The sequence below is a fragment of the Rosa rugosa genome, chromosome 1 (assembly GCF_958449725.1).
Source record: "Rosa rugosa chromosome 1, drRosRugo1.1, whole genome shotgun sequence".
Taxonomy (NCBI): domain Eukaryota; kingdom Viridiplantae; phylum Streptophyta; class Magnoliopsida; order Rosales; family Rosaceae; genus Rosa; species Rosa rugosa.
The window spans coordinates 13,157,849-13,184,289 of record NC_084820.1 but is presented as its reverse complement, the minus strand read 5'-3'; the positions used below and the strand labels follow the sequence as shown (position 1 = coordinate 13,184,289).

Genomic DNA, 26,441 nt, shown 5'->3' with positions numbered 1-26,441 from the left:
ATAAAGCCTACCTGCATAATTATGGAAAGAAAATGAAATGATGGAAGCATGGAAATGAAAAGTCAACTTTAGCATATTTTCCTACTTCGGCTAGGAGAAACCGAGCTAAACAAGGAAGGAAGGACGGCAGACTAACCAAACGAAATCCAAATGAGCTAAAACTTTCCAGATTAATTCTAGACATCCCAAGGATCATTTCTTATGAAGAGTGCCAGAGCTATTTTTGAGTGGAAAGCCTTCAAACACTACTAAAAAGAATTGCAATTGCTTCGGTTTTTTACTTCGGCAACAGTTGCCGTCGCAATAGAGACCCTATTGCTACGGAAAATGTTCCGTCGCGATTAAGCCTTGTTATTTGCGACGGAAAATATTTGCCGTAGTAAGTTTGTAATCAATTGCGACGGATTTTTATCTTGCCGTCGTAAAATACATTTGTATGTTTACTTTGCCAAAAAAAAAAAAAAAAAGAGGAAAGAAGACCTGGCAACACATAAACGTCACCGTATTACTCTTGGCGCTAATCCAAATAATCTTCCCTCTGTTTTTTTGGGCAAAATTTCCTGCTAAGAAAACAGCCCTAATTCTTTTTTCTCGCCCAAAGTCCCAAACTGGAAATTTCTCAACTCCGGAACCTCACCGTTCCCGCCGTTATGAACATTCCGATGACCGAATCTTCTTCTCGCCGTCAGCTTACAGGTGACTCTTTGATTTTCAGCTTTCTGTGTAATTTGGCTCTTGGTTGTATTCGTGTTCTGATTTTGGGTCTGTATGGGATAGAACAAAAACTTGAGGAGGGAGGAACCCCCAAAACGAATTCGAATAAAAACCCCCAAAAAGATTCTAACTTTGAAATCGGAGGACTCCCAAAACCTATAAAGTTTCAGACTTTGAGTCTTCTTCGTGTATCTGCAACTCAGAAACCGCGATTTCTCGTTCTCTGTACTATCAATTTGGCTCTGTAAAAGGTAATTAAGCTTCTTTTTTTTTTGCACGAGGGGTTCGGTTAGATACTTGAATACACATGATCTTTCATTATATTCGAATTAGATCTTGTGCATTTCTGCTGCTGAAATTTGTGATACACGTGTGACTGACTGTGCTTTTTGGATTTTTAGGGAAGCAAGTGCATACTGGACTCGGCCACAGCTTCAGTTTCAGTCAACCCTGTGTCTCTCTTTTGCTTTGATGAAGCAAATTTGAAGGTTGAATTTCAATTCAAAAACTTGATTGGGAAGAAGATCTAGTATGTTGATTGCGATACAACAAAAACTAAACCCTAAGGTTTTTTTACAGGCTGCTGTCGCTGTTCAAGCAGGTGTTTGCGTAGACATCTTTGCTGTTACAAATGAGTATACAGATTTGGCGTCTCTGAAGTTTCTTAGCGTAGAAAGTGGAGGCTCATTGTACTTTTATTCAAATACTGATGATTCAACACTTCCACAGGACATGTGAGTAGTCCTTGAAATACTGTAGATTTATATTGATACTCTAGTGTGTGATGCGGGATAGAACTTAACTAGACCAATTAACTTCAGTATTAGTTAAGACTTTGAAGCTCATTTAGCAGGCGTGCTGCACTACATATTAGAAAATTCAAATAAAAGAAAGCAGTTTTATTCCCACGTTAAGTTCCTTACACTACTAGAATTATGTTATTAGACATCGCATGTTTTAAATCGGTCAGACTTGCCCACGATGTAAAAAAGTAATCTAACATCGTTTTACGAAAATACCGATTTAAATGTATATCATTAACATCAGTTCTTAAAATGACCGGTGTTAAAAGTTTTGTTTGAAAATTTGAGGGAACCTATTTCTGCAAAAAACACTAAGTATTTTCAGTGAAATGAAGAAGCGGGGACTAAAACTCAAAACTTTCGTACTTAGAAAAAAAATTGCACCCAACCCCAAAACTGAAACAGAAAACCCTAACGTTAGTCTCGCGCGACACCATCATTCTGAGCTTTCATTCCCTCCAACACCTGAAACTTTTTTCACTTTCTCTGAAACTTTCGAACCCTAATGACTCTCACTCCTTCCAAATCCTATCTCTCTCCCTCCCTCAAACCCAAGGCCCCCCCCCCCCCTCCCCGACTCTCACTTTCTCTCTCTATAAACTATGGAGAATATGTTGAACAAGCTACAGACCAACCCCAAAATCAATGAAGATTTCGACAGTGGTAGCCTTCCCGGCGACGTCATCACTCTCGCCTCCTCCATCGTTATGCTTCTGCTCTTCTTCGAGGTCGTACCACAGCATCCCTTATTCCTCTTTTCCCTTTGTTTTCTTCTCTCTCTCTCTCTCTCTCTCTCTAATCAAAAAGGGGTTCTGAAACGCGTCGAGCCTTCCTCATCGCCTCCGACTCTCCGATCCCTCTTCGACTTGGTTTATGAGGTACCTTTTCTTTCTCTGCATTTGCTTTGCGATCTCTTTGCCTTTGCTTCCTTTTCTCTTATGTAAAGTTTGCTCCTTTTGATTACATGTTATTGGGTCACAGATCTGGTCCTTTATCTAATTGGATTCTTTCAACTCTTATTGAGACTGTTGCTTACTCTGCTTAAGATCTTCAATCTCTACAAAGTGTCTGTATCCTGTGCTTATCATGTTCTTTTAACTTATGATTATTCGGTTTTCCCCCTCAAAATATGAAACTAATTAGTAATGTTCGTTGTTGTTTATAGGTGTAAAGGAGTTTGAGGCAAGGTGGATTGGATGGGTAGGGGTAAATGTGCCAGATGATATTGGACAGAGGGCACTTACTAAAGCTCTAGCTGAAAAGGTTCAAATTCTGTACATGGATTTTTATTTCTCTATTCATAGACATAGATCCAGCTCTTTTTCACTAATTGCGAGGTGATTGTGCTTGAACATTGTAACACACTGTTTCACTCGTACTGTTGGCTGCAGAAGTGTATCCCCGTCTTCCTTGATGAGGAGATTGTTCATCAATATTACAATGGCTATTGCAACAATATTTTGTGGCCCCTTTTCCATTACCTTGGGCTTCCACAAGAAGATCGACTTGCTACCACTCGGAGTTTCCAGTCGCAATTTTCTGCATATAAGAAGGCAAATCAAATGTTTGCAGATGTAGTTAATGAGCACTATGAAGAGGGTGATGTTGTTTGGTGCCATGACTACCATCTTCTGTTTCTTCCAAAATGCTTGAAGGAATATAACAACAAAATGAAAGTCGGCTGGTTTCTCCACACTCCCTTTCCTTCCTCTGAAATTCATAGGACACTGCCATCACGATCAGAGCTCCTGCGCTCAGTTCTTGCAGCTGATTTAGTTGGGTAAGTATTGGTTACATTCTGCTCAATATGATTTACTTTGCTTAAGATAGTTGATACAGAGTGCCGCTTGGCAGCTGGCATATCCTTTGATTTCTCAAGCTTGGTAATCTCTGAATATACATTGGGAAAGTATTTCATGTTTCCACTAGCATAATGTGCATACTATCTATATTAACTGCCAAAATCACTATCAGTGTTGGGGATTATGCCATCTGTCAAGAATATCAACAAATAACTGATAACTCTGTTGCAAGGCTTTGATCCTATCTGACCATCATGCTTGATGCATAATATTAACGTTCAGCCATGATAATTGTTTGCTCTTAATGTGCTCAAACTATATTCTATTGCCACATAATTTTCTATTACTGACCATGATATGTGGGCATCACGCATCACATGGCTAGAAGCCCCTAATTATATTATTCAACATGTTCTTATTTTCTTTTTTTTTAATCAAGTAAACTAATACTGTTGTTTCTCTCTCAAATAATGTTATGATTTATGAAAATCTGGAATAACCATCGATGAGTGGTAACCTGTAATAGGTTCTGTACTGTTATATTGTCAATCCATTTTTGTTTCATCACATTATGAAATGAGTTTCAAGGCAGATATTTTCAGCCCTATTTCAATGACCAAAATGAAGAAGCAATAATTAGCATCCAATAACTAGGAAAGGAATTTCTGTTGTTGACTGCACAAGTTAACAATTAAGTCATTAATTAAGTTAACAATCAAAATTTGGAGGGAAATTTTGATTGTTTCTCTTGATGGGTTTTGCTTGTATCAGATTATTGGTTCAATTTATTGATCTTATCTTGCTGTATCCTATCTAATTTAGCTCTTTGAAGTCGTATTATATGGTCATCACACAAGTTTTTGTTTGAAGTCGTATTGGTTACTAATTAAGTGATTCTTTGCAGATGACAACAGCAATAGCTATTGAAGATGTCTGTAGAGAGGTAAAAATACTGAAAGCATTATCTAGACATAAGAATCTGGTCAGATTTTATGATGCATTTGAGGATGCCAATAATGTCTACATAGTCATGGAGTACGTGTAATTTTTCTTTTAGTCTTATTCCTTCACACCAATTTATAGGAGTCAGCCTTGTTGGGACATCATTTGTATTGTTGTTTATGGTTTAGTTTTATGAACACACACACACACACACACACACACACACACACACACACATATTAAGCCTAGTCTTAGAACTGAGATGAATGAACACTTTTGTTGGCAGAAAAACCTGTTTTGAAATTTGATATGATTTTCTCTCATTTCTTTCACTTTCAGGTTGTGTAAAGGTGGAGAACTACTGGATAAAATTTTGTCCATGTAGATTTATATTCTTTATATTGAAACTTGTGGTTGGGCACTTTCTGATTTATGATTTCAGTTTGATTTATTCTCAGTAACTCCTTGTGGCAGGGGTGGAAGATACACAGAAGAAGATGCTAAAGTTATTGTTGTGCAAATTTTAAGTGTTATTGCCTATTGTCATCTTCAAGATGTTGTGCATTGTGATCTAAAGCCAGAGGTACAACTACATTCAGAGTTTCTACTTTCCACTACTTTCTTGTATTTGGATGGAATAGTATTGAAAGTCCCCTCCACATGTAGTTTGTTTACATCTTCAGTTCTCGTCCGAACCTATTACCAATAACTCTTTTCATATGACTGCTTGGCAGAATTTTCTTTTTGCCACAAGAGAAGAGGATGCTTCAGTGGGGGTTATTGATTTTGGTCTCTCCGATTTTATAAGGCCTGGTAATGCTTCCACATACTATTTTTCTTGGCTTCAAGAATGTGTTACTGCACTTTGATTCATGCCTTGGACTTCTTTTGTAATAGGCTAATAGCTTCTTGCTTATATTAGTTGTGGTTGTAGTGTTTTTTATTCCCCTCTGAAGGTAATTCCATTCATGACCCCTCTTTTGGATCCAATTGGTATTGTCTTGCATTAAAGTTTTGATTTTTGGTTTTTGATCCGGTTCAGATCGTGTGATTTTGTGGTCTTATTGTGATCTTATTGGATGGTAGATTTGTATTATTATGATGCTTCTGTACTTTTTTTTTGGAGTTGTGGACTTTATCCTTTGAAACACACAAAGTCTTGGGTTCATTGTCTTCTTCAGCGTGAATTAGGAACTCATGAATTCTCTGCATATATAATACATTGCTGAGATGTAGGTCTTCTCTGTTTGCTTTGACTATGTAGGGTACTCACTATGATTCCTCTGTTGCAATTGTTTTGCTTCTCAGGGAGAACATTCCTGCAGTGTTACATGGGCTCTAAGTTCTTTTAATTTACCCTATATGTTCATGATTTGATTGATCGATCTCAATATTTATGTTTTCCATTGAGAAACCTCTACTGCCTAAGAAGATTGGAAATTGTAAACCTGCATAAGTCTTCCTATAGGAAATAGTAGATATGAAAATGACCAGCAGAAAAACGTAAAAAAGAGAAAGAAAGAAAGAAAGAAATTGCAAGGAAATCTTCCAATATGTATTGAAAATCGTAGTTGTTTTGAGTATGAATATAAACAAGGGAGACATGAGCATTTGAGGATCACATGGTTCTGTCTTCAGATCGGGAAAAAAAATGGCATTAGTTAAGTCTTCCACTTAAGAAATGGGGACCAGCTAGCTTGTTATGTCTAGTATGTCTTGTCAATTACATAGCAATGATATTTGTAGACCTGATATATAGTAAGTAAATTATATATAGACTTCTAGAGAGAGATATATCTATTTGAGTAAAATAATAAGGGATGTTGATTGGACTTTGGGTTTGGTATAAGCACAAGGCTGAGAAAGAAAAAAGAACAAAGAAAACAATTAATCACAAGGTCGTAAGAACTTACATCCTTCTTTGTTTGCAGTGTGTTAAAATTACTTATGTATTGATTGTTCATCTTATATTTTGTTCTCTTTTACACTTGGCACATGATTTTGACAAAATACTTTATATTTCCAGAAAATATGAGGAGATCTATGCACCCCTGGTTGAAGAATTTTGTTACATTACTTATAGGGTCCCTTATTGATAACACATGTTTTAAGGAAAGAGGTAAGACTTTATCCTACTTTGAGTGAACTGTGGGATTTTACCCAATGATTGTGACTTATATGTTGTTCTATACATTTCTAGTGGGCAGTAAAGGCGCGCAAATCATATAGCCAAAATGATATTGACGAGGTGTGCATTGAAGTGGCTGATTATATACAGAGTTTGGTGTAAGACTTTTGGCTTCCATGATTTTGAGTAAGGCTAGTTTTTGCTTTGAAGCAAAGTTTGGTGTAGAACGTACTTTTGTAGTTGGTTGCTAATATGTTTCTAAGCTAGCCTTTGTAGGTTTTGGGTTTTATTTTGTGAATTATGTTGAATCATGAATTTGGAAAGAAAATTAATGGAAAGCTCCAATTTTTGGGTGATGAGAAATGTATTTCTTTTTCCAGCAACTAGATGAAATCGATGACCTATGATTATCAATATATCGAATTGTAACTCAAAACCGATGTAATCAAAACTACTGCACATCGATTTCTCGATTTCTAATCACCAAACCGTAATCTATTTTGAACATACAAATCACCTACCATGGAACAAACCGATGTGTGGTCAAAAGGTGAACATCGGTTTTGGAAAGCAAAAACGATGTCTTCAATGAATTAACACATCAGTTTGAATAAAAATAGCCGATGTACATAATACCATTGAACATCGGTTTACTTAATTGGAAACGATGTTCTGTCTTAAAGGAAACATCATTTCTGAATAAAAAAACGATGTGGAATAAAGATACAGACATCGTTCCTAGGAAAATAATGTGGCAATCTACATGTAAAAATGGCCACGAACAAACAATACTCATGGGAACTGATGTCTACAAGTGTACTGGACATCGCTTCTGGAATAGAAATCGATGCAAATGTTCAAGTAGGTATTGTTCGACATATACTTTTTTAAGCATAAAATGTGAAAATATGAAGAATTAGACATACCTAACATACAAAAATATGATGATTATAACGATTATACATCGATTTGTTTTTTAGAATCGATGTTGGTTGTTGTCTGGGACATCGGTTGAAAACGCGCTTATACTGATGTCTATACTTTTCTCTACACCCACTAAGACATCGGTCGAAAATTAGTTTAACATCGGTCCAGAACCGATGTCTATGAACAAAATTCTAGTAGTGTTAGAAGATCAATTCAAAGTGCATCCTCCTTTCTTTTAGGTTCTTATTTCCTCATATTTCAGTGCAAGTCTTAAATCATTCATTTTGTCATGTGCTTGGATTATCAGTAAATAAATTATAAGCAATTTATAGGATTCAAACTCAGGTGTAAAGATGAATGAATATAATGGAGGATTGCTTGGAATTTCAGAATGAAAATGTTCTCAAGATAATAAATTATCAAAGAGCATGGGAAAGTCAATACATGTGATATGGTTCAAAAGGCCAATTTTTGTTTTCTCATCCATGTGTATGCATGTATATGTCTGTGTTATTAGTTATTAAATATGTTAGCAAGTGATGCAGTTAAATTCTATCTAGTATGTATTATGTATACTTTAATGAATATCTTATCTTTGCTTCTAATTTTGATGGAGATAGATATAGTAAGCCATTGGATAGAGTGACAAATAAGTTTTTAGGTATCGAGAATATTAAATTATCTTAGAGGGTGCCCTCATTGGAGCTGGGCCAATTCTCACTGGTTCTTACCCTTCTCGACAAAAGATGTAAAGGTTCTAAGCATACAGAACATATCTAGGTTCTAGTGACTAAGATGCATGATTTGCAGGTACCGGATGCTAAGTCGACCATATGCTTTTGGCTGTGTGCTGCGATTGAGGACATCATCTGAATTCAAAACTGGTCATTCTGTAAGTGTCCTGTTGTTTGCTATCAGAGTCACTGCTAGTAATGCACCATTTATTATTATAATAATAGTAATAATAACAAAATTCATTATTATTATTATTATTATTTTTTGCAGTATGGTTGTGGTATACCCATTCGGGTCGCCACAGTGGGGTGAGGCGCGCTCCCAGATAGGCGGACCTCACAATGGTCACTTCTTTCCAGATCCACAGTATGAGAATGGTCAACACATTATCTGTTGTGATTCTTCCGCCACATATGCTTATGACTTTGAGTTTGAAGCTACCAAGGAATTTGCAAAGTAAGTATGTAGCTCAGATTGCCATCATGGTATCTTCCTTTTGACTGAAACAAAATAATGCTTGATTACTTTATATGATTTTGAGTTGGAAGATACTAAGGGATTCCAGTGCTGTTGGTTAAGGTTAATTTTCATAGTGAAAGCTATACTTGAGAATCATGCATGTTCCATGATTTCTACTTTCTCCATTTGTCACTTTAAAGAGCTCTGGAAGCACATTTAGATCCCAAACAACAGCCCACTTCCGTTTGTAGGAAGCATCCAGTAATGGATAATAGCTTACTGTGCAGCTGTTTTGACTTTTATGTGGTATGCCCCTCGGGTTAGAGGTTGTCCGTATTTTTAGTGCAGGAAACTCCCTTATGGCTTATTCCTCATCAATGCCGAAGCTTAGCTCTCACTACACCACAAACTTAATCAGACGACAGTTCCTGAACTGTCGTCTGAGTGAAAAATGTGCTGTCGTCTAGTAGCCTGTGGTCTGATTGACTTCGTTCAGACGACAGTTCAAAACTATTGTCTGTGTTACACTCAGACGACATATATAAGCTCATAACTGTCGTCTGAAAATTACCAAACTATTTTGATTTGGATAAACTATTGTCTGTTAGACATTCAGACAACAGTTCGTTTAATGATTGTTGAGAAACATTATATTACCCCAACACTTTTAAGAGAACTATGTTGTGCATAATGAATCTCAGACGACACTGTTAGGATACCTCTGTTGTCTGAAATGAATCTCAGACGACACTGTTGGGATACCTCTGTTGTCTGAAATGAATCTCAGACGACAATGCCTCATTTTTCTCAGTTGTACTAGATGCATTAACCATAACAGTGCCAAAATGGAATACGTCATCTAACTCAATACTCAGACGACACATTTTATTGTTTTGAGTTGCATTTTATAAATCTCATTCAACAGTTTATTGTTATATCTGATGAGTGAAATGAATCTCAGATGACATTGATTTTGTTATATCTGTTGTGTGAATAAAGTTCAGACAACATGAGTTTTGTTATATCTGTTGTGTGAATAAAGTTCAGACAACATGGGTTTTGTTATATCTGTTGTATGAATGGAGTTCAAACAACATGAGTTTTGTTATATCTGTTGTTTGAATGCATGTTCAGACAACATGACTTATTTGCTGCGTTAAATGTGTTGTCTGAGTGAATCTCAGACAATAGACAATTGACCTATATTTGATGTCTGAATTGGCTTTGCACAATTAATTGGTTGCAAATATGAAATTCCATGTCCAAAACACATATATCCAAAATACCACATTGTCATAGATTACTGTCATCTGTTTCATACATTGCCATATCCAACTTTGGAACCAAAGTGCAAATTCATATTCGGATCAACCACAATCCAAACCAAAAGCAACCTTAATATAGCAAGTCTATCATATATCAAGGTTACCAAAATAAGTCCCTATACCCAAGTACTAACTAGCTAGATGCGATACTACTTACATATATGTTTTAACAACAAATTTTGCCCACTCTGTTCTGATTGCATCAATATGGTGCTGCGTATATGCTGCCTTCCCTCTTCTCTCCCACTGAAACAAATTGGTTTGCATTTAGTATTCAGAAAACTATCCAATAATCCATGACTATATATGAACTGATCGAAACATGCAAAGTGGTCCAGAACAATGCAATCCAGCAACCACATTTTCAATAAGCATATTTTCAGAAAGCAATAATATTAGATGACAATATTCCAGCAAACCAGTTTAAGTTGGAGAAAAAGTGCACAAAAGTGAATTTTTTCTCTCATATATGATAAGCAAACCAGTTTAGATGACAATAGTGAATTTTTTTCTCTCATCTATGATAAGCAAGACTTTGCCAAACCACAGAAGGCATAGTGCTTTAAATGAAATTTAACATTCATGCTTGCTCCAACTTGCCCTAGCCTGTTTGATAGTTTTAGGAGCTGACAATGGTAATATATACTGGAAATAGAGTCGGTGTATACTTGTGTATATGCATTGTGCACCCTTGGAGATTTCTTCGTTAAATCCTTGTAACTTGTATAAAAATACTAAATTTTCTCCCAAATGCCGACTTGTTTTTGGAAAGTTATGAAGACTATGTAATACATCATCAGCTTATTGTATTTAAAAAGTAAAGCCAAGAAAAGACTTCAGATGATATGGATATAATATGAAAAGAGAAATCTTAATTTGAAAAGAAAGAATGGATAAAGCAGCATAACTGCAAATATTGTCATTAATGTATAACTAAACCTACAAGACTGGAAGTTATACCTTAGTCCGAGCATATAGCAACACAAGGCTGTAGGTATGAGCAATTGCTTGATAGATTTCAGGCGTATTTAAAGGGGAGATGGACTGTGCCCAGATAGATGAAAGCAGAAGGGTAATCTGGCGACTGCTTAACCCAAGGGACATTGTCTGCAAAAATTAGTGAGAAGAAAAATGGTCATAACAGAAGACAATAAGGAATGAATCTATTCAACATAGATAACAAAACCAACAATCCATACCGATTCATTATGTGGAACACTTGGAGCTGTTGTATCAGCAGTCACAGTTGATGGTTGCCTTTTCATACTGTAGTTTCGGCTTAAAGTTGACTTCAATCTGTGCATTGTAGTCCGCTATCACATTACAGCATTCAATTTTTTAGCTGCATGATTAGAACACATTACACGAAGTTCTCACTGGAATTAATGACTTCAAATCAAACTTGGTATGTATAGTTTAATGAAGCTATAAATAGAACACAATAATGAGAAGTGTTTGATAAATGTTGGCTTGAAAATTTGAGGTTTTGTGGCTTGTTGTTCCACCAATCTCACTGAAAAATTGATCCAGATTATGGTTCAGTCCCTGCAATGTACATTTGACAAATTTTATTAAGCATGAAGGGCTATCTATGATATGACTGCAATTTATGAAGTGAGGCATGATGGTGATTGATTTGTATAGTTAATGATTATGTATAGTATGATCGATTTCTATATGCAATATGCTAGAGATTAGAGTGATAAGACCATTTAATGAAAAGTTATAAAGACGTATAATGAGGCAGTTGGGATACAGTATAAACAAAGATGAAGAGCATTTAACTGACCTTTTTTGTTTAGAGTGCACGGAGCCATGTATGCAGTCCTGCAAAACATTTCAAGAATTGGTAACAATAGTTAGTCATAGAAACAGAATAGTCTAGATTGAAAGTTTAGTTTTTTTTTGTTCTTTGGTTAATATCGTGAGTTCTGTGCTTTTAATCTTACAGAGGTTAGATAAATTCTTTTTTTTTTTTTAGCAGAACTTGTCAATTAACTGCAAGATGCAAATGCATCTAACAGCATCAATTACTTGCTTCCTCTTGATAAGATTCCGAATAAAACCTGCAACAAATAAAACAGAAGGTAAGTGTTTCAGGGAAACCTAAGTCGTCAGAAAAGGAGTAAAAGAAAATAGTTTGAAATGCTAGTCCGCAAAATAGTAAGATGCTTACTTTAAGAACTTGACTGGTTCAGAAACTCAGCACAAAACCAAAGAATACATAAGTACAACAAAGAAATAACTATCAGTAAGCATCTTACTATTGAATACCTACCATAAATCGAGAAATCTATCACAACCTCTGGAGAACCATCCTTGTAAGGTTCCACTGTGATATAACCTGACTTGTTTAAAATCTGAATACAATGTGGTAGGGAAAGAGAGGGAATAAGTAATAATATCCAAAAACAGATATAAATGTCCTATGTTACTCCAAATCAAATGGAGAAGCCTAATATATCAGCAGGAAGAATAAGGAATGAAATGTTGTAAACAAACGAATGCAGCAATCCTTCTGTTCTAAAGTTTTTCACTTTCCTATAAGGCTATAAGTCTATAGCTGGTCATGAAGAAACAAAAGATGTCTTGAACTTTAAATATATAAGGGGCACTCTTTAATATATGCCATAATTTGAACATTAGATAAGAAACAAAAGTTTTACTCGAATGATTTCAGTAAGCTACACCGAAAAAAAAATGTTGCATTTTTATTTGTGTAGATCTAGTTTCTTCTTTTCCAGCTACAAAATTGTATTTTCAGATTATCTTAAGCCTAGATTTAATGCACCCTCCAATCCTCCGATAGATAAACCTAATTCAATCTCACAAATAGGAATCACAGAATGTTCAGTTTACAGTTTTACACTAACATTCAATTGCTGAAGCATAGAATCATCTAAATGTTCATAAGGAGTGTACTGAGTCCTAACAGTAACAACACCAATGGCATTCACAAACCAAAATCAAGAACTCAATTATTTCAATACTGAATTAAAATTGAAACTGAAATCTCAATCCTATATCTTGAGCTGGGGATCAAATTACTCACCCCCACTCGCCCTCTTTGTAAAGAGAGTGATCAATGTCATCTTTCTTCACGAAATTGAACATCAAAGCCGCCAAAGAAGCAAAAATACCTACAAAAACCACCAATCACAAACTCGAATAAAAAACCCTAAAGACCTAAACTTTACAATATACACTTTCTCACATTAACAGAGTGTGAGGAGCAAAGCATGGCCTAATCAAATGTCACATATATAAACTGATCATGGGATGGAAGCATTCGAATCGAATCACAATTCTATATTTCAGCCATCAAACCATTAAAATTGTCTTCACAATTCATACCTCAAAGTCCAGGATCGGAATCAAAGCCACAAAACATTTAACAAAAGAAGAAAAAACACAAAACGATTCAAATACAGGAGGGTCAGCATACCAAAAGGGTTTACTATATGCCAGTGAAGCAATTCGATGGAAAAGTTACCAACATAAGTCACCAACATAAGTCACCAACTTGATGTGTCAGCTTCTGCAGCTTTCTCAAACAATCTTCCAAAAGCCTCTAACTGTTCCATATGGGTAGTACTAGCTTCATCCAAAAACCCTTCTATCTGAAAAGCATCATGTTTTTCTTTCAGAGCACTTTCATAAGCTTCTCTGTAACACCAAACAAATTTTATCAAGTAGCTAATCGCTAAATGAACACCAAAAAGCTATTTTATGTAAGCATTTGAACATCATAAGCCTAAACTCAGAAGGAGCCATACTTACTCGAGTAGAGACTTCCATAAACAATGATATTTAGCTGTAGATATTACTTAGCTGATCTAGAAGAGGGTGCAAATCAGGAAGTTCATAGCTGCATTATGACCAACAAGAATAAGTAACACAAAAATACTAGGCTCATTGTTAGGTGATAACATCATAGTAATATCAAGGTCCATAAAACTACAGAGCTTTTTTTCTAAACTAAATCTTGTTCGTTTTTAAGTAACGAGACTCACACCTCACACTTGATGCTCAGTTCGATGAGGGTGAAATCGGTGAACTGTGACAATTTCTAGTCCTAATCCCGCACAAAAAAAAAAAAAAAAAGTTAACAAATGTCAGTACTATTAACTATTAAGAAACAAGAAGAATTTCAGACTTAGAAACATGAACAATTGCAACAACCATCCAATTTCAAAATTCAAAGTAGCAACCATCCAATTTCGAAATTCAAAGTATCAATCGATCTCAGAAACCCAATATATAAGAAACAGCAATATCCGAAAATCAATCATATCAGAACTCAAAAACTCAATCAAAACCCAATGAAAGGAAAACGAAAAACTGAATCTGATTGAGAAGAAAGAGATAGAGAATAAGAACAAGGAGGGAAGGAGGGAGGGAAGGGGGGGAGGGGGGGGAGAGAAAGAAGAGAGTCGCGATTGAGAGAGACTGAAGGAGAGAGAACCCGCGGTGGAGAGAGAGGCGCGGGCGATAGAATTGAGTGATAAATTCAAATCCGAAACCTGAATAATTACAATTACAAAAAAACAAATCTCGAAACTTCGAGTTCATTATTACAATTCACTCTCACAATATATTATAAAGCTCAAATGAGCATAACACACCTCACAACTTACAATTGTTGTAAAACTCTAACAATTGCTCTAACCGCACGATCACCGTCCTGGTTCTCCTGTCCTGTAGGATTACCCGCTACACAATTTGAATAGTGTACCGGGAGTTGCAACAACACAAAACCCGGTAAGCTTTTTACAGCCAGTATGAGTAAACAAGAAAGAACTGTTGATTTATTAGATTTCAAGACTACCACAAACCCACGTTACTTTCTCACTCTCATATATATATATAGACACTTATGAGTTACTCTCAATTTAGCTCATAAGATCACTCACTCTCATATATATATGTAGACACTTATGAGTTACTCTCAATTTAGCTCATAAGATCACTCACTCTCATATATACATATAGACACTTATGAGTTACTCTCAAATTCGCTCATAAGATTTCCCAACATTTGGTAGACAGACTCATATATATATATAGACCCTTATGAGTTACTCTCAATTTCCCTCATAAGGTTACCATATATATATTGACACTTATGAGTTACTCTCAATTTCACTCATAAGGTCACTCCACATTTGGCAGACAGACTAGAGCTCTAACTGAACGTAACCACTCGTCCGGCCACAGACGTGATTACGATTTAATACTATTAATAACCACCAGCCCGGTACGAGAGCGTGATTCACTAATAGATGCCATGGTCACCTCGTGACCTAGTGATCTCCACAGATCACAACAATTTATTGTTCCTCAACAATAAAACTCAACACCTCTCACAATATATTGTTTCTCAACAATAAACTCAATACCTCTCACAATATATTGTTTCTCAACAATAAACTCAACACAACTCCAACAATACATATTATTTCACGTAATAATATATATACAGACATTCACACAGGAATGTCTAATACACCAACAATAGTTCATATGATTGCAAAATAAAGCAATTAAATATATTGGGTTCGTAATATGAACCACGTGAGGTTTACTCACCTCTAATCCAGCTGCGTCTTCTTAACAGCTCCATTAACAATCTCACGAATCGTCCGCCAAATAAATCCATCGATCACCTAATCCAATAATGATCTTAACTTAGCCAACAACTCAAAAGCACACATATACGGAAATCCAACGGTCGGATTCTAATTTAATGATGATCCAACGGTCAGATCGAATTTATACGATGATCCAACGGTCGGATCCTCACGGATCGCCCTTAGGATCATCCTCCAAAATTATCATTAAAGACTCAGATCTTCTTGAATCACTCTAACAAACATCTCCATAAAATTATATGAAAATCCGACGGTCAGATTCTCACGAATCGCCTTCCGAATCACTATTTCTCAATTATACGAAGATCCAACGGTCGGATCTTCGCCCGTGACCTCACAAAGTCACCGGGACAGTCATACGATCAACATATCCAAAATTGAAGCAAAACCGATGGTCAGATCTTCACAGATCGTAAACCGAAGATAAACGTAAAAACGTTAAATAGTAACGTCAAAACGAAAATCCACTATTTATCAACTTTTTTTAACATGACCATGTTATATATCAAAACGCTCGTATGGATGCATAGATCATCGCCTAGATAATGAAAACTCGAAATATGGTCTGATGCGCCGCCACAAGCGGTGGTCAGTGGGCGGTCAACGCGGCGGTCAACGCCAGTCAACCACCTCAGATGGCAAAGTGACCAACTACAAACTGGTTCAAAATGAAAGGGTGGTCGACTTTCATACCTGGAGCTAAGCCTGGTTCGGCCTAGATCGTCCTAAATCAAGCGTTGAAGTTGGATTAATCTCGTGCGTCTGATCAGATTCCAGATTGAATCAGGGACGTCGAAATCTTCAACTCGTGATCTTTCACTCCACACTCCAAATCGTCAAGCAAGGCCTATATGGGGATGATCAGGGGGAGGAGGAGATCACGAAAATGGGGAGGATCGGCCCGTGCAACGCCGGCACGGCCAAGATCCGGTCGGGTCGAATGCTAGGCTCTGGGGGGCTTCGATCCACGTCTGGGGGCAGCGGCGGTGCAAGGGGAGGCCACCAGGCGGCTGGGCGTGGCACGGCGAGTCCGGAGAGGGCCGGGTCGTGGCCGGAGGACGCCGGAGGAGGGAGATGGGTCCGGGTCGGGTCAGTCGGGTCGGCTGCGTAGGGAGGAGAGAGAACGGAGGAAACCGGGGGCCAAAATGCAAAATTTGCATTTTTTCGTCCTTAATGAATAAATCTGATATTTTTCCTATTTATAGAAAATTCCCAATTTTCAAATATTCATAACTTAATCATACGAACTCCGAATATTGCGTTCCACATGTCCACGAACTCGTATCGACGAGCTCTACAACTTTCATGAAGGGAGTTTTCCCAAATTTTGAACGTATAAAAAGTCAACTTTGTTGACCCCCTAAAAACGTTCGTTTTCGAAAATAAAATCGTTCGAACTAATTCCACAACTTCTCCAAGCTTCGTACTCGCTCCTACTATCGTGAAATCATTTCTAAAAATCCACGGAATTTAATTTGGATTTTCCGGGGTATTACAGTCTACCCTCCTTAAAGAAATTTCGTCCCGAAATTTGAGCGTAAGTCAATTCCTCTCGATTAAGGTTGACCTAACCATCGAATATCCATCTTTCCCAAAGCTGTAGTAATCTACAAAGCCTCAACCCTTGTATAAAAATACATTCCTATGGCCACTAAATCCTTTCATCACAAACGTAAACGCACAACACAATTGTTCAACATCAATCCACATCAATTACACAAAATCATCACATGGATCATCTCATAGATCCTCACATAGATCTTCACATAGATCATCACATAGATCTTCACATAGATCATCACTCTGTACTGGCATACAAGCACAGTAAACACTCTCACAAAGTGTTTCGCTACTCAATTAGCATCACGGTAAATCTCCATAGTAAAACTTAAGATGCATCACTCAAAACAAATCATCCCCAAAAGCACGCCAATAAATTATGTCATCCAATGATGATGACTTGGGCTTGCTCAATCCTTGGGTTAAGCACTAGGGCTGGCCAATTGGGCCGAAGAAACCGAACCATCCAAATTTCGAACCGGCCCAAACCACTTTGGGTTTAACATTTGGGCCTACTATTCGGGCCGAACAATTGGGCTTACTATTTGGGCCTACCAATCGGCCCACCCACTTCCAGCTCGGCTACGGTATGAAATTGTACATACCGTATATACGTATACATACCGTACAGATCGTGTATACGTATGCATACCGTACAACTGTATATACGTATGCATACTGTACAGACCGTATATACGTATGTATACCGTACATACCGTATATACGTCCGTATATCAAGCATATACGAGACCCAAAAATATTTGTAAGAGGTAGGGTTCGAACTCCCGACCTCAAACACGAAGGTTTTGCTCCCAACCACTGAAGCAAGAGCTGCCTTCATTAATATATGCTCACGTGTTATATTTATTATGTCATAAGTGACATAAATGAAATAACGGGGAAGGCAAGGTTCGAAACCTCAACCTGCCGCACGAAACCTTTGTCCCCCAACCACTGGAGCACAAGCTGTGCTTAATATAATGTGTACAAATTTTATACTTATTATGTCATAAACGAACATAATAAAAATAAACGAGAGGCGAGGTTCGAACCTCAGACCTCTTGTACACGAACTGTACACTCAACCACTCGAGCACGGCTGCTCACGTTATTATCCATACCAATCCTTTTATTTAAACCAACTGTTTCAACTGTTTCAACAATTCGGCCCAAAACATCCAAGACTGTTGCAGAAACCCAGCCCAACGTATCCAAAACTGTTACAGAAATCCGGCCCAACTCATCCAAAACTGTTTCAGAAACTCGGCCCATCATGTCCAAAACTGTTTCTGAAACTCGGCCCATCAGGCCTCCACCCACAGCTACAGTGATGCCTTGATCCGAGACAGGCCCAAGTACGGCCCACTTGTGTCACGGCTTATCCCTTCCGTGATTTACGGCAGTCAAATCTGCTTTCGGCTAAAGCTGTCTGCCACAGCATCTCGAGGTTCGGCCTGTCCCCTTACACGCTCTCCACGCGCCAACAACTTTTCCGGGTTTTCGGATGACTTTAATCCAACGCGTGGATTCAAATTCTGAGATCGTTCATCCAACGGTGGAGATCTGCTCACCTTGTTCTATAAATAGGTGCATTCTGGGGAAAAACTGTTCACTCCAAAAGAAAAGAAATTTTCTTCCGAGCTCAAGCCTTTCTCTCTCAACTCTTCAGCCTTTCTCTTCTCAAATCCTTTCTTCATCAATTTCAATCCTTCTCTTCTGATCTTCTCTCCCATCTAGTTGATTCAATCCCATCTTTCCTCTGAACTTTCAGATCTTCAATCTTTTCCTCCAAATCTTCAATCCTTCTTTCTCAGATCTTTTCTTCCATTTGAAGATTCGATCTCATCTTTCCTCTGAGAATCTCAGATCTCCAATCACCAGTTCAACAACTCCAATCCTTCTAACAAAATCTCCCTCAAACACTAAACCATGTATTCCTCGATTTCCACATCCTCTCACCCCATGACCCAAGAGCCACGAACTCTGCAACTAATGGAGCTCCAAACCCCGCAACAAATGGAACCACAACAACAGCAACCAACAGAGGAGGGAGGAAACACCCAAGCAGCTGGAAGTAGTGCCAACATGGATTTCTGGCGAAGCCGTACCAGGTGGATTCCTACTCCAGAACAAATAAGAATCCTCAAGGATCTTTACTACGTCAAGGGATTTAAGTGCCCAACTACAGAGCAGATTCACGAGATCTGTCTCCAGCTGAACCAGTATGGGTATGTTGAGGGTAAGAACATTTACTTTTGGTTCCAGAACGTCAGGGCTCGAGAGAAGCAGATGAATAGGTGTAATCAGGCTGCTCCAGTGCCCATGAGAACTAGTTCTCTTGGTACTGGTAGATCCATTGATCTCAATTTTGGGTCCACTGGTTCTACTGGTGCTGGTGGATCCATCGACATCAATTTTGGGCCAGCTGGTGGATCCATTGACATCAATTTTGGGTCCACTAGTTCTACTGATGATGGTAGATCCATTGATCTCAACTTTGGTTCCACCTATTCTACTGGTAATGAAGGATTTCTTGATTTAAATTCTGTTTCATATTCTTCCTCACACTTCAACACTAATACTAGTACAACTCTTTTGGCACAACAGGAGGACAAACATCCCTGCAACAACGAGGAGGAGATCACCAGGAGGTTCAAACTCTTCCTCTGTTCCCCGTGCACGGCGAGGACGTCTTTGGTAACCTGAAGGCTACTTCCGAGGAAGGTAGCGCTTTTGGTTACTATTCTGGTGGCTCAGGCGGTTACCACAGTGGCTCAAACGTTTCTCTTGAGCTCAGCCTCAACCCATCCGGAGCTGCTGACTAGGCTTAGTATAGCATAGTCCTCGTTTCCCTTTTTGTAATATAAAATCAATAAGATTGTGTGCATGTTTTCTTTTTCTTTTTTTGTTTAACCACAACAACACCAAGGATCGAACCTTGGTCACTTAATACTCTTTTCAAAACCATCGAGACTCTGCTGCACACATCTTTCAAAATGATTTATCACAAACAATCATTCAAAACCTAGCAATCAATTAAGTCACACAGAGGTCAAGCTAGTATCCTCTGAGTCAAACCAAACACAATAATTTCGTCGCTAGAATTAGGGATTAATAAAGCTAAACACTTCCTGAGTTAGCTAGGAAAAACCCACATCTTTAGAGTCACACTTACAACTCTAAAAAAAATCTCGATCACTCCATCTATCAATTGCTTCAACAAGCAATATGTACCATCTTAGCATCCACTAATCGATACTGGTACCACACTCAGTATCTCACCCACGAATCACCTCACTGCTCATTTGGTGGTAAGTCAACATCTAGTGGGTCAAAATTCTGTGATTATAGCACTTCACACTAACCACGTCATAATCCATAATCTGTCCTCACAACAGTATCTGGCCTCATAAATTAGTTATACAACCCTAGCACTCCTAGAGTTGAAAACAACGTTATTACCTAAGCTCATACATCAACACAATGTCTCTTCACAGTCAATCCTATCACGAGGTCATATCAATCTTTCCATAAGTCAACCATACACAAAATCCATCATAGTAACAACGAATTATGCATTACTACTCAACAATAGTCAGTGAACCAGCACTCCACAATAATTTCCAATACCATCCGCAGATCTCAAACCACACCCCGACATTTAGCTAATATATAGTAGCTATCCTAAACACCAAACAACTGTGCATGAATGAATGCTCCATTATAACACAATTCCATCACTAAGCAACCAATAACTGCTAAGTATTCTTCAACTCAAAACATCTGCATATCCAACTAATGGAAAGTATCACAACTACTAGTCAAATACTCGTAACGACTTTAGATACAAGCATTGGTCAAACACCATGACCCCAACAACCAACGACTACAATGCACATAAGGATACTGTTTTTCGTGAAAACCATCCTCAATAACTCCACCAGAGTTTAATCCAAAGGTTCCCATTCCTCAAAGGTGATAACTCAAAGAAGCTACACAAGCTCCACCACTTCACTTACAAAGTCAACCTATGCCATGATCACTTGACATACTACCCTTATTAAAGGTAACATAAGTATCTCCCAAATTACATCACTACACTCGAACACCAATATAGTCTTGAGAATTCTGTCTCATAATCTCTCACACTCCTATCATCTTGAGTTGGTGAGATCAATTCTCTTTTCAACTATTCCTAGGGTCTCAATCTCTTTCACCATTTCAACCCAAGAATAACATCCATCACATCAACTACAGGTAGACTAGGCAACTCAACCTCTAATGCCTCCACCTCATCCTCAACTGTCTCCATAGAAAGGTCCTGTCCCTACATCAGACTCGACCTCTACCTCACCGACTCATCAGAGTTAAATCCAGAGGTTCCTATTCCTCGAAGATCACAACTCGCGGAAACTAAACTTATTCTAATACGAACTTAGTAGACAACTCTACCGTCCTACGGACTTACACGTTGTCTAGACCCCATACTAAGACATACCCAATGATTTTACCAGTACCGAAGAGTATATGATGGGGATCCGCTGCAGACGGGCCATCACTCGGGAGGTACTGATTATCACCAAATATGTACCTTACGCTCTGATACCAAACTGTCACGCCCCGGATTTTGAATGATAAATTCAAATCCGAAACCTGAATAATTACAATTACAAAAAAACAAATCTCGAAACTTCGAGTTCATTATTACAATTCACTCTCACAATATATTATAAAGCTCAAATGAGCATAACACACCTCACAACTTACAATTGTTGTAAAACTCTAACAATTGCTCTAACCGCACGATCACCGTCCTGGTTCTCCTGTCCTGTAGGATTACCCGCTACACAATTTGAATAGTGTACCGGGAGTTGCAACAACACAAAACCCGGTAAGCTTTTTACAGCCAGTATGAGTAAACAAGAAAGAACTGTTGATTTATTAGATTTCAAGACTACCACAAACCCACGTTACTTTCTCACTCTCATATATATATATAGACACTTATGAGTTACTCTCAATTTAGCTCATAAGATCACTCACTCTCATATATATATGTAGACACTTATGAGTTACTCTCAATTTAGCTCATAAGATCACTCACTCTCATATATACATATAGACACTTATGAGTTACTCTCAAATTCGCTCATAAGATTTCCCAACATTTGGTAGACAGACTCATATATATATATAGACCCTTATGAGTTACTCTCAATTTCCCTCATAAGGTTACCATATATATATTGACACTTATGAGTTACTCTCAATTTCACTCATAAGGTCACTCCACATTTGGCAGACAGACTAGAGCTCTAACTGAACGTAACCACTCGTCCGGCCACAGACGTGATTACGATTTAATACTATTAATAACCACCAGCCCGGTACGAGAGCGTGATTCACTAATAGATGCCATGGTCACCTCGTGACCTAGTGATCTCCACAGATCACAACAATTTATTGTTCCTCAACAATAAAACTCAACACCTCTCACAATATATTGTTTCTCAACAATAAACTCAATACCTCTCACAATATATTGTTTCTCAACAATAAACTCAACACAACTCCAACAATACATATTATTTCACGTAATAATATATATACAGACATTCACACAGGAATGTCTAATACACCAACAATAGTTCATATGATTGCAAAATAAAGCAATTAAATATATTGGGTTCGTAATATGAACCACGTGAGGTTTACTCACCTCTAATCCAGCTGCGTCTTCTTAACAGCTCCATTAACAATCTCACGAATCGTCCGCCAAATAAATCCATCGATCACCTAATCCAATAATGATCTTAACTTAGCCAACAACTCAAAAGCACACATATACGGAAATCCAACGGTCGGATTCTAATTTAATGATGATCCAACGGTCAGATCGAATTTATACGATGATCCAACGGTCGGATCCTCACGGATCGCCCTTAGGATCATCCTCCAAAATTATCATTAAAGACTCAGATCTTCTTGAATCACTCTAACAAACATCTCCATAAAATTATATGAAAATCCGACGGTCAGATTCTCACGAATCGCCTTCCGAATCACTATTTCTCAATTATACGAAGATCCAACGGTCGGATCTTCGCCCGTGACCTCACAAAGTCACCGGGACAGTCATACGATCAACATATCCAAAATTGAAGCAAAACCGATGGTCAGATCTTCACAGATCGTAAACCGAAGATAAACGTAAAAACGTTAAATAGTAACGTCAAAACGAAAATCCACTATTTATCAACTTTTTTTAACATGACCATGTTATATATCAAAACGCTCGTATGGATGCATAGATCATCGCCTAGATAATGAAAACTCGAAATATGGTCTGATGCGCCGCCACAAGCGGTGGTCAGTGGGCGGTCAACGCGGCGGTCAACGCCAGTCAACCACCTCAGATGGCAAAGTGACCAACTACAAACTGGTTCAAAATGAAAGGGTGGTCGACTTTCATACCTGGAGCTAAGCCTGGTTCGGCCTAGATCGTCCTAAATCAAGCGTTGAAGTTGGATTAATCTCGTGCGTCTGATCAGATTCCAGATTGAATCAGGGACGTCGAAATCTTCAACTCGTGATCTTTCACTCCACACTCCAAATCGTCAAGCAAGGCCTATATGGGGATGATCAGGGGGAGGAGGAGATCACGAAAATGGGGAGGATCGGCCCGTGCAACGCCGGCACGGCCAAGATCCGGTCGGGTCGAATGCTAGGCTCTGGGGGGCTTCGATCCACGTCTGGGGGCAGCGGCGGTGCAAGGGGAGGCCACCAGGCGGCTGGGCGTGGCACGGCGAGTCCGGAGAGGGCCGGGTCGTGGCCGGAGGACGCCGGAGGAGGGAGATGGGTCCGGGTCGGGTCAGTCGGGTCGGCTGCGTAGGGAGGAGAGAGAACGGAGGAAACCGGGGGCCAAAATGCAAAATTTGCATTTTTTCGTCCTTAATGAATAAATCTGATATTTTTCCTATTTATAGAAAATTCCCAATTTTCAAATATTCATAACTTAATCATACGAACTCCGAATATTGCGTTCCACATGTCCACGAACTCGTATCGACGAGCTCTACAACTTTCATGAAGGGAGTTTTCCCAAATTTTGAACGTATAAAAAGTCAACTTTGTTGACCCCCTAAAAACGTTCGTTTTCGAAAATAAAATCGTTCGAACTAATTCCACAACTTCTCCAAGCTTCGTACTCGCTCCTACTATCGTGAAATCATTTCTAAAAATCCACGGAATTTAATTTGGATTTTCCGGGGTATTACAAAGAGAGTCGCGATTGAGAGAGACTGAAGGAGAGAGAACCCGCGGTGGAGAGAGAGGCGCGGGCGATAGAATTGAGAATGTCAATTATAGAATTGAAATTACTGCAATAGCTGCACACCAATATCACAAAACTCAATCAAAACCCAATTTTTTTTTTCGATCTGAAAAATTGAAGAACATGAATCTTATATTGAAGTAAGAAAAACCAAGAAGAACTTACGGAAGAGAGAGAGAGATGGAGGTTGAAGACTAAAGTCAGTCTAGATCGACAGAGACAGCCCACTGAGAGTGTATCGACTGAGATTGAGAGCGAGGCTGAGAGGGTGAGAGGGACTGAGGGTGAGGGCTACAGTGAGTGAGAGAGAGGCTGAGAGCGATTTGGGAGGGAGAGTTACCTAAAATTTAGCTAAGGGAGGGAACACGGGTTTTTCACAAGTCTGCTAGGTTTTGAATCTTTTGATTGTTTTGAGTGGGAAAAAAATAAATGTAAATTAAAATTTTTTTTTTTTCTCGTTTTTCAGACAACAGATATCCTTATTAGTGTTGTCTGAAATCTCTCAAATTTACCAAAGGATCATGTGTTGGATGAGTAGAAGTGAGACGACAGGTTTAAAAAATCTGTCGTCTGACTAACTCAGACGACAGCAAAAACTCATGTGTCGTCTGATGGCTGTCGTGTGATTGAGTTATTCTAGTAGTGTCTCTGAATTTACAGTATGAATATTAGATTGCTTGTAAAGTATTAGCTACCCATTGCGAGAAGATGAATCTTGCGGACATGAATATGATAGACAAGCACACACAACGACACCCTTGTGCATTACAATAACTGTTACTATTGATTGAGGTCCATCAATGCCTTAATGTTTTTTGTTTTGTTTGTATAGACACCATCACGAAAGAATATGTGCATTTTGTTGTCTATCTTGCTTACTGGACATTAAGGTAACATTAGTTTTTCTATGTTTATATTACAGGTTCTCATGGCAAAAAGAGCAAAGCAAATGAAAGCAAGTGCAAAGCTCACAAAATGACAAAGTAAAATGGTGCACTTGTGATTGTTGTTTTATTTCAAGTGTGGTTATAATTTTCAATACTTGGAAATGACAACACATTTATTTTCATTTTAGTGTTTGTATTTGAATATGGTACGATGACTCAATGGATATGTTTAACTATATTTTTCATGAATTAATGTTAATTTCTGCAGATATTTAATTGCTTAACTATTATTATTATTATTTATTTGTTTAATTTTGTGGAAATAGACAAAAATAATAATAATAATAATAATAATAATAATAAAACAAAATTAGCGTTTGCGACGGACATTTCAGCGTCGCAATTGGTATAAAATTATATAGTTTTATCTATTTATCAAAATATTTTAATAAAAGTTTATAAATATATTTGCGACGGCAAACTAACCATAGCATCAATTTTGGCGACAAGATTTGGCGGTTATTTTGAAAATATATACATTGCGACGGCAACATAGCCGTAGCAAATACCTCCACCTGGGCTACCCTAATGGAAATTTTGCGACAGAAACCTGCGTAGCAAATCGCCGTCGCAAAAAAATAACTGATGCGACGGTAAGAGAATACCGTCGCAATTATCTTTTGCGACGGCATTTTACCGTCGCAAATGGATTTTGTGACGCCACCTATTACAACGCCAACATTTCCGTCGCAAAAGACACAATTTTCCGTCGCGAAAAGTTTTTCCGTCGCAAAAGCCCAATTTGCCGTCGCAAAATAAGTGTCGCAAAAGCAATTCTTTTTAGTAGTGAAACAATCAATCCAATTTTCTGCAGAAGCAAAACTGGAAAACTGGACCTGTAAGGAGTCCAGCAGCATTTCCAGCCCAACCACATGGAAGAAATTACTGAAAATTTGCCACAATTATCTATACTCATTGTGGATCATTTTATATGAAGAAGTCGAAGGCCCATTTTGAGTTCTTGGTGGAGATATAGCTGCAGCAAAATTGGAGCAGTAAGTGCTTAAACCTAACATTCCATTAGTGTTTAAGTGCTTAAACCTAACAGTTCCATTAGTGTTTAAGTGCTCAAACCTAAACCATCATGATTTGTTTAAGGCCAACCACTATGGCTT

At 38.1% G+C, this 26,441-nt stretch overlaps 2 protein-coding genes and 3 long non-coding RNA genes across 15 annotated transcripts; 4 read left to right on the top strand and 1 right to left on the bottom strand.

The window, feature by feature from the left end:
- The first annotated feature begins 577 nt into the window (after window positions 1-577).
- Window positions 578-25,533, top strand: LOC133727289 (uncharacterized). Its single transcript, XR_009855106.1, has 7 exons — window positions 578-696; window positions 778-965; window positions 1,116-1,202; window positions 1,294-1,448; window positions 8,127-8,208; window positions 8,322-8,507; window positions 25,302-25,533. It is a non-coding gene; the product is annotated as an uncharacterized LOC133727289 (long non-coding RNA).
- LOC133725993 (alpha,alpha-trehalose-phosphate synthase [UDP-forming] 1-like) lies at window positions 2,120-3,301 on the top strand. Its single transcript, XM_062153429.1, has 3 exons — window positions 2,120-2,180; window positions 2,683-2,780; window positions 2,909-3,301. Exons 1-3 carry the CDS (start codon window positions 2,120-2,122, stop codon window positions 3,299-3,301), a joined length of 552 nt encoding a protein of 183 aa, XP_062009413.1.
- On the top strand, window positions 4,542-5,605 carry LOC133745850 (uncharacterized). The gene is made up of 4 exons (XR_009863829.1): window positions 4,542-4,642; window positions 4,736-4,844; window positions 4,996-5,074; window positions 5,570-5,605. It is a non-coding gene; the product is annotated as an uncharacterized LOC133745850 (long non-coding RNA).
- LOC133727288 (uncharacterized) lies at window positions 6,043-6,754 on the top strand. Its single transcript, XR_009855105.1, has 2 exons — window positions 6,043-6,380; window positions 6,462-6,754. It is a non-coding gene; the product is annotated as an uncharacterized LOC133727288 (long non-coding RNA).
- Window positions 9,785-24,740, bottom strand: LOC133727287 (uncharacterized). 11 transcript variants are annotated; one of them, XR_009855097.1, is made up of 10 exons: window positions 13,851-14,180; window positions 13,616-13,703; window positions 13,342-13,501; window positions 12,888-12,975; window positions 12,114-12,195; window positions 11,785-11,901; window positions 11,625-11,662; window positions 11,035-11,380; window positions 10,796-10,942; window positions 9,785-10,081 (listed from the first exon to the last, which is right to left on the bottom strand). XR_009855097.1 is itself a non-coding variant. In XM_062154886.1 (4 exons), the coding sequence occupies exons 2-4, from the start codon at window positions 11,137-11,139 to the stop codon at window positions 9,989-9,991; spliced, it is 345 nt and encodes a 114-aa protein (XP_062010870.1). In that variant the 5' UTR covers window positions 11,140-11,380; window positions 11,625-12,086; the 3' UTR covers window positions 9,785-9,988. The 11 variants fall into 11 exon arrangements, 1 of the variants encoding a protein (XP_062010870.1); XR_009855096.1 differs by lacking the exon at window positions 13,851-14,180 and adding an exon at window positions 24,545-24,740 and having other exon boundaries at window positions 11,625-11,901; XR_009855100.1 differs by lacking the exon at window positions 13,851-14,180 and adding an exon at window positions 24,545-24,740 and having other exon boundaries at window positions 11,625-11,901; window positions 13,342-13,455.
- Window positions 25,534-26,441: the final 908 nt, after the last annotated feature.

Bases quoted from the DNA above. Each gene is read 5' to 3' on its own strand.
- LOC133725993 (XM_062153429.1), top strand. From the start codon at position 2,120: ATGGAGAATATGTTGAACAAGCTACAGACCAACCCCAAAATCAATGAA. The intron at 2,181-2,682 runs GTAGCCTTCCCG...TGTTGTTTATAG, and splicing joins CAATGAAGATTTCGACAGTG to GTGTAAAGGAGTTTGAGGCA. The intron at 2,781-2,908 runs GTTCAAATTCTG...TGTTGGCTGCAG, and splicing joins CTAAAGCTCTAGCTGAAAAG to AAGTGTATCCCCGTCTTCCT.
- LOC133727287 (XM_062154886.1), bottom strand. From the start codon at position 11,139: ATGCACAGATTGAAGTCAACTTTAAGCCGAAACTACAGTATGAAAAGG. The intron at 10,943-11,034 runs GTATGGATTGTT...TAATTTTTGCAG, and splicing joins GTGTTCCACATAATGAATCG to ACAATGTCCCTTGGGTTAAG. The intron at 10,082-10,795 runs GTATAACTTCCA...AATTTGTTTCAG, and splicing joins TGCTATATGCTCGGACTAAG to TGGGAGAGAAGAGGGAAGGC.